The sequence below is a fragment of the Bidens hawaiensis genome, unplaced genomic scaffold (assembly GCF_021521415.1).
Source record: "Bidens hawaiensis isolate Kalapana, Puna unplaced genomic scaffold, B.hawaiensis_p1.1 tig00012137_1, whole genome shotgun sequence".
NCBI lineage: Eukaryota > Viridiplantae > Streptophyta > Magnoliopsida > Asterales > Asteraceae > Bidens > Bidens hawaiensis.
Genome location: NW_027491977.1, coordinates 113,532 through 121,924, shown reverse-complemented (window position 1 = coordinate 121,924; position 8,393 = coordinate 113,532). Strand labels below are relative to the sequence as shown.

Genomic DNA, 8,393 nt, shown 5'->3' with positions numbered 1-8,393 from the left:
ACGATGCAGCGGGGGCGCACGCAACTCCACAGTGAACGCATAGTCCGTGTCGGTACATACGTCACCCGGTGACAGTGCACACGTATCCTAAAATTGGACCACATAACTCGTGCAAAGCCAGTTGTGTGTTATCAAATATTGAACACGCGTAACCCGGCGGGAATGCACGTTACCGACATGGGAACATGCTTAACCAACACCACGAGTGTAATTCATGGTGATTAATAATGTAGGGTGCTACGTGGGACTGGACACGCATTTATCGGACCCGGTATATTTAAACAATGGTATCTGCGTAAATTGTAACGAAAATCAAAAGGCAAACATTAAATATACATTAATTTGAAATACATCATTTTTCTAAACCAATCCGTTTTGGCCCCAAAGCTGTTCTGAGTCGACATCGTTCTGACCTGGCCCCTTTCGACTTGAACCTAAACCAAATTAACCATTTTTTTTGTATTGACTCATTCCTACCCTATATTACTTTTACAAATGACCTGAGCTCGCCCGACTCAACCTGCTACTCGGTGCTAAATCGTAAGCGCGTAACATGTTAACGTTTTAAAACTACAAAAATTATAGCAATATCATACTCAAATCAAAGAGAATAAAATGCTCGTTTTTATGATGTACTTTTTTTGAAAAAACATTAACGTGTGAAAAAGTTATGCCCGTTAAAAAGTCGTGGGGTAGTTGGTTTTGATTTAGGGGACATTTGTGTAACTATTATTAAACTTTACAAAAAAGGTAATGAAGTTGAGGGACTAAAGTTGTAAATTTATGTTAAAAGAAAGAAAGATGTAAAGACTTAATTACCCTTAATTTCTATAATTTTTATGCATCATGTGTTATATATTAAGCATTGAGTTTGATACCTCTTAAAATTTAAGAGGTCCCTAACTCATGCTTTATATATAGTATAGATGATAACACTCTACATTTAATAATAAAAACATTCCAAGACATAAGACATGACACATAACAACACCATGGAAATAAAATATGATAACATCACTAGCTCATCAGGTGAAAATGTATAATAAATTTGAGTTTGTTTATACACATCGTATTTGATTTACAAAAGTTTGTATATATTAAATTTGCTAAAGTTAGCTTGTTGCCAAAGTCTATGAATAACTACAGTATAAAACTATTATGCTACCAACAATGACAATGAGATGATATCATTTATCTTATATTCTGGCACGTCCTTTTAGTAAAGTTATGCCTGAAAAATCAAATATGAAGAAGTATTATTTTATTGGGAAAACAATAAACACGTGCTGGTGAATTAAAATACAAGGATGTCGTCCCTGCCTTTGACAGTTGTTTCCAAACAAACCACTTTCAATAATATTATTATTTTATTTTATTTATAAAAGTAAAACGCAAACCATTCCTTTGTTTTCAATTTCATACCACTATAATAATAATAATAATAATAATATTCCACCACGCGGTAGGCAGTTTTAATTACACACACTACACATGTCGCCACACAACCATCATCTCTCCGCCACCGGCAAGCCACCGCCTGAGAAGTCAAACTCAAGGTTTTTGCATACTTGTAATCGCTTGAGTCTCTTTCTCAAAGAAAAAGGCAATATCCGAGATCTTAATTTCGAAATTCACGCAAAATTTGATCATATTGCTAAAGGTATATATATATATATATATATATATATATATATATATATATATATATTATTTGTTACATCCTTTAATTGTTTTAGTTCGATTTATAAAATTTCTATTTGATGTGAGGTATGTATGAGTCGGTTCAGTTTCAAATTATGAGTTTTTAAAAACTGTTCAGTTTTGGTTTTGACTGATAATTTTGAGCCCAAAAGTAAATATAATTGCAAAACATAATGTATTTGTATCTATTTTTTCGTTAGCTAATAATTAAATTAATTATTATATAACTAAAATATTTGGGTTATATTAATATATTAAACTACTACAAATTACTTAAAATGAAAAAGTTACATGCAAAACTGAATTCGAACCGAAAGTTTAGTTTTTAGGAAAACATAAATCAAACAGGCGGTTTTTGTTCTGGTTTTGTTATTTGGGTTCATTTTGTTTTTTTGTTCGGGTTTTAAGGCTTTGAATCAGTTTTTTTGGTTTTATGCACACTCTAATCCGATGATGTATCAATTCGATACAGGTGTACCAGAGGCTTCTCTAGCGAAAGCTACGACTGTTGATTTTTTAAGCAACATAGATGAAAAAACACCGCAAATGGACAAATCAACGAGTATTAATCATCTTCCTCAATATGTTACATTAGATTCCTCCTGTGAACCGGTTACGAATGCTAAAACCGAGCAGATGACTATCTTCTACGAAGGCCAAGTATTGGTTTTAGATGATGTGTCGGCGGATAGAGCGAGAGATCTGATGCTAATGGCGAAAAACGGTGGGATAGTCAAGAAAGTCGAGAACCGAATTGAATCGAAAGCTCGAGTTGATGTTTCCGGATCAAAAGAGGCGAGTAAAGCAGTGGTCCAGGGGAAGGATTCGGATTTGCCGATTGCGAGAAGAGCTTCTTTGCATAAGTTTTTGACGAAAAGGAAAGACAGGGCTACTGTAAGGGCGCCTGCACCCTTTCAGGAGCACAACCAGGCTCCCGGAGGTTCGTCCTCAGGGAACGAACATAGTTTTGACTTAAATATGTAAAGTCATAACTATGAATTTACTTTTAAAAGGTTTAATCTAGTCAAGTGAGAAGAGAGTTTGAATACACAAGCATACCATGTTCACATGACTTTGATGTAGATTAAAATTATATGTTAGTTTGTACTTGGTAGTAGGGTGTGTAAGAGACAGTTTAGTTCGGTTTTAAGCTCCATTTGGAACCGAAATATTTGATCACTAGACAACCTTGTGTTTTTGCATAGTTTATGTCCCTGTTAATTCATTATGATGAATTTGGACTTTTAATATTTTGGCTTGACTTGACTAAAGGGACCAAAATGTACATTTGGGACTTCTATTTTTGTGCTTTAGTTGCCACATGATAGTTGATATTATGTTGGAGTTGATATTTTAACATGAAATATCTAGATTGGAGTTGGAAAATAAAGGTGTAACTGGAATATTGAAGCACCATGTATTGAATTTAAAACAAAATAAGCTAAATAACACACGTGCTACATGTAATCATAAGAATGTATTTTTATTTTTATTTTTATTTTTAGTGATAATGACCATCCAAGATGTTTACATAAGAAAAGTTTGAACCTGAAACCTTTAGGATATAATTTAGGAGTCTCACGAGTAAGTCATTTTGTAACGATTGTTATCATACTAATATTGAATTACAAATTAGTGAAGTTCCTACAACAGTGGGGGCATAGAAGCGGAGTTAGATGGGTGACCATCATGAATCATGATGGCCATGGAATTTATAGGATCAAAATCCGTGAAGAGCAGTATGCGAATTAGGATAGACGGAAACACCACCCCCACCTCCTGATTGGGTTTTTCTAACGCACTTTGTCCTCCCTAATACTCTACAAGTACCAAATTACAAATTGGCTAAGAAGTTAAAGACCAAAAAGGCTTAAGTTTATCAAACATATACTCATCAAAATAGTTAGCACACAAAAACTTAAGTTGTATGGTTTCAAACTTTACATCACAAGAGCATTGTTTACAAAACATGTGGTTATGAGTTAAGAGTCATTGTCAACTATGGTGGCTAGTCCGTGATCCGTCATAGGATCAACATAGACCAAAATAAATGGTTGTGGTTTTCAGCTTTAGCACATGTTGGTTCGTTTACAGGCCTAGATTTGATTAAATTAAGGGATGAAATGTTAGTATAATGAAAGTATAAGGGCTGATTCTATATTCTGTCCGTGGTCATATTTATTAGTTCAGGCTTTCAATGGCTCGTTCTCCTTTTCTTTTCTCTTCTCTTCTCTTCTCTTCTCTTCTCCCACGAGGAGTGAGTATTTGAAAGAAACCCTAAATTACTCTCATTTCATTACACGATCCACTCCACTCCACCTGAGAATATGCAACACCAGCAGAGACTGAAGCAGCAGCAGGCATTGATGCAGCAGCAGCAGCAGCAGCAACAAGCTCTCCTTCAACAGCAGTCTCTCTATCACCCTGGCCTATTAGCTCCACCACCGGTTCGTACCTCATTTCTCTTATTATCATGTTTTTTTTTTTTTTAATTCATCGGTCATTTGTGGTTTAGGATATTGATTTCGTTTGTGTAATTTGATTGAATTACTATTGTTTTAATAAAAGTTGACTCTGATTCCATGGAGTCATATAACATTTAGAATATATAGAGTTAGACGGTTAGTTTTCATATAATTATTGACATGTATCTCGTTTTGTTTACTATTTTAAAATGGAGACTTATCTTATTTAGTTTCCTTATATATGTAAGTGAACATATTAATTACTACACTTCTTTAGTTCATAAATCATAATCATATATTCTAGGCTTCTAGCATTCTACCAATGTGGTATTTCAATGCACATAAAAGAATCAGAATGAACAATGCTTTCTAGTATCAGTGTGTTACTACCATTTTGTATGAGTTAATATTGATTAATACATACCGCGACATACCTTTGGCAGTTTGGCTACTTTAGGAATATATATTTAGGCACAAGGGAGGCTAACATGTGATTCTTTTTTCTCAGAGGTGTTTTGCTAGTATGTGTAGAAGGAAAAAAAATACGCGTTACTTATAGCTGCACATTGTTTTTTTCTTTTCTAGTCGTTATCCTTCTGGCCTAAATTAATTCTTTGATTGATTTTATGGTTTCTTGCATTTTTCTACTTATCTTGGTTCTGTATTGAACATTGAACTTATTTGTATGTGACTGTGGAATTTGGGAAATTATATTCTTATATTTGTGATTGGTTATTGTATTTTCCCTTTCTAGCGATTTTTGGGTCTTAATTAGTGTATTTTGAAAATGCATTATTTGGTATTAGCTTATATGTGTGTGTGCATTTATTTGGTTTTTTTAGTTCTCATTTTTTTCATTTTGCAGATTGAGCCAATACCAAGTGGAAATTTGCCTCCTGGGTTTGATCCGAACACATGCCGTAGTGTGTAAGTGGTTACAGATGGCTTTTTATTTTGATTTGCATGTTTGAACACCATGATAGCTCAACTTTCTTAAACTGCCACTTATAGTTAGCAACCTCATTTATTTGATTAGAAACTGATTGCTAGATTAAGCATTCAGCGTTTCTATATATTAAGCAAAATCAATCAAACGATGTTGGCCATGTGGGAAAATGCAGGTATGTGGGGAATGTTCATACACAGGTGACTGAACCACTTCTTCAAGAGGTGTTCGCAAGCACTGGTCCTGTCGAAGGCTGCAAACTTATAAGAAAAGATAAGGTAAGCTTCTTGCGTATGGTTCAAGTAAATAAACCCAGGATTTATGTTAATACACTCAAGATTCCTGATTTTCTTTTGTATATACAGTCATCATATGGATTCATTCACTACTTTGATAGAAGATCTGCTGCACTTGCTATACTCTCTTTAAATGGAAGGCATCTGTAAGCAATGTTTGTGCGATTTTACTTCCAAGACATTTCTCTTATTGAATAATTTGCAGGTTTGGACAACCTATCAAAGTCAACTGGGCATATGCCAGTGGACAGAGGGAGGACACATCAGGTAGACCTTGTCATTATTTTTGGAAAATAGTAGTAAGGCCATTGATATGCTGCCTGCTTTAAGATAAATGGTAACATGCTTCCCAGTGACATATTTACTTTCTTACTTTGCAGGTCATTATAACATCTTTGTTGGTGATCTTAGCCCTGAGGTTACTGATGCTATGTTATACACATGCTTTTCTGTGTATAGTAGCTGCTCGTGAGTACTCTCTCTCCCTCTCTCTCTTACATACACATGTTACTGGATACTTTTTTCACATGATTTATGTGTTTGCTTTATTATAGAGATGCAAGGGTTATGTGGGACCAGAAAACTGGACGTTCGCGTGGTTTTGGGTTCGTTTCTTTTCGAAACCAGCAGGTTATATTTTCTTTGTGGAACTATGCAAGGAAATGGTTTGCTCAGCTTCCATTTTATATTAGAATACAGGAGCAGATAGTTGCAAAATAATTTTATTGCATCATCTGCCCTTGTAGATAGGGTTGGCGGGTTGGGTAATTGGTCAAACTGGTACCTCTTTTGCAAGTCAAAATGGGTTAGGTTGACCAAACCATTTCTTATTCGATAGTCAAGCTCTTAAATAAATAGTTATAGTGTCAATATGATACAAAAGTAAAATGATTTAGGAGTTTACTGCATAAATATACACTTTGGGTGACTTTTGATCCCTATTTTAACTAGAAAACTTTACTTGTTGACCTCTCAAAGATAAAATATGACCCATATGAACTCATTTTGGGGGACTCTGCACCTGTTATAGAAGAAAATATTTGGAAGGCTTTATTTGTCATTAATCTCTTCATGTCTAAAATATATCTATATTTAGTTAGCATATGTCTTGTTCAGGATGCACAAAGTGCCATAAATGACCTAACTGGAAAGTGGCTTGGAAGTAGGCAGATACGCTGCAATTGGGCCACAAAAGGTGCTGGTATTGGTGATGAAAAACAGGCTTTAGATTCAAAAAGCGTTGTGGAGCTAACAAACGGGTCTTCAGGTGATTGATATTAGAATTTAAGCCTTTAGGCATAACAACCAACCATTAAAAGTTATCATCTTAAGAGTATGGTAAAAATAGTAATCCATGTGATGTTCTTAATTTTACAGAGGACGGTAAAGAGCCAACTAATAGCAGCGATGCTCCTGAGAATAATCCACAGTACACAACCGTTTATGTTGGCAACCTTGCCCCAGAAGTAAGTAAAGCACTTAAGTTATATGTGTAAATGTTAAAGTGGTTCTCAAATAATTTTCTTTTTTAATTGAACCCTCTTACAAAATAAAAGGGATTAAATTATATTTGTCACAAAATTGCAGGTCACACAGCTCGAGCTTCATCGTCACTTTCATTCCCTTGGTGCAGGGGTGATCAAGGAAGTTAGAGTGCAACGTGACAAAGGTTTTGGCTTTGTCAGATACAATAATCACACGGAGGCTGCACTTGCTATTCAAATGGGCAACACCCAATCTATTCTTTATGGCAAACAAATTAAGGTTGGTCATTTGTTTTTACAAGCTAGTGATTACTGAACCATATATAAATAATGATGTGGTTGTAGAGCTAAATCCTGTTTTGTATGTAATGTAGTGTTCATGGGGCAGCAAACCCACGCCTCCTGGAACGAGCTCAAACCCACTACCTCCACCGGTGCCTGCACCAATGCTGTCAGCCGCTGATTTGTTGGCATATGAACGCCAACTAGCCATGAGCAAGATGGCTCTCATGCACCCTCAAGCTCAGCACCCTTTCAAACAACCCACAATGGATATGGCAGCAGCTGCTGGAGCCAGCCAAGCTATATATGACGGTGGTTTCCAGAGTGTTGCAGCTGCTCAACAACTCATGTACTATCAGTGAGCGCTGTTTTTTTGTTCTTTTCTTTTTTCGGTTGTTTTCTTCCTTGTTTACTTTTCCTGTTGTAACTTGCATTTGCCTCCCAATTGGGAGATTGTTGTCATACTCTTATACATTGCCATGAGTATGGATATTTATGGTGTATGTTCAATGATATATGTTAATCGGTGATGGCATGTTGGCTTGTTTCTAGTAAACACTCATGTTTATTGCCTTCGGTTGAACTTTGACATATTATAGTATATTGTTTACAAAAGCCTGAATCTCTGGCTAGCATGACGTTAAAGGTGCAAAACCCTGCCACAACACTAGTAGAAAAAAACCGATTCCTGAGGCGTTAAAGAAAGAAGCCTATCAATTTGCTTGTAGTCTAGCAATGTATTGATCATGGAAAGTAGCTGCTTTCTCTAGATCACCAAGCTCAGTGTAACATTATATATGATATGTAAAAAACCATAGTAACAACATATAAAAGATGAAATAAACTAGAAACCATAAACCAACCTCTTGACGGTAATTTATACACTACCTTGAAAAAAAAGTCCAAAAACCAACACCACGTGAAGTCAAGACTACGACTAAGGCAAACAAAAATATAGGTAAAGCTAATGCCTCAAGACAAAGACAACAATTAAGCCAAATCTAATTCAAAAGTCCATAACCTTAATCCGACGAGTCCAACAATTCCTATCTCAAATGATGTCTTCAGAGAGGTGCATGTGTCAGAAATCCTGTCTAATTCGCACATACCTATTGTGATAGTTTCCACTTTTCAAACATGCAAGTCTACTCTCCATTATCTTATCCGAGTGCAAGCTCACACTTACTGTTGTTGAACATTTACTGTATATGAGGAATAA

The 8,393-nt window shown here is 35.5% G+C and overlaps 2 protein-coding genes across 2 annotated transcripts; both read left to right on the top strand.

Moving 5' to 3' along the window:
• Positions 1 to 1,170: 1,170 nt before the first annotated feature.
• On the top strand, positions 1,171 to 2,685 carry LOC143540129 (protein TIFY 10A-like). Its single transcript, XM_077033274.1, has 2 exons — positions 1,171 to 1,660; positions 2,174 to 2,685. Exons 1-2 carry the CDS (start codon positions 1,492 to 1,494, stop codon positions 2,683 to 2,685), a joined length of 681 nt encoding a protein of 226 aa, XP_076889389.1. The 5' UTR covers positions 1,171 to 1,491.
• A 1,281-nt stretch (positions 2,686 to 3,966) lies between these two features.
• LOC143540125 (oligouridylate-binding protein 1B-like) lies at positions 3,967 to 7,676 on the top strand. The gene is made up of 11 exons (XM_077033270.1): positions 3,967 to 4,148; positions 5,032 to 5,093; positions 5,288 to 5,390; positions 5,478 to 5,554; positions 5,614 to 5,675; positions 5,789 to 5,876; positions 5,963 to 6,038; positions 6,525 to 6,675; positions 6,786 to 6,874; positions 6,996 to 7,172; positions 7,267 to 7,676. Exons 1-11 carry the CDS (start codon positions 4,029 to 4,031, stop codon positions 7,534 to 7,536), a joined length of 1,275 nt encoding a protein of 424 aa, XP_076889385.1. The 5' UTR covers positions 3,967 to 4,028; the 3' UTR covers positions 7,537 to 7,676.
• The last annotated feature ends 717 nt before the right edge of the window (positions 7,677 to 8,393 follow it).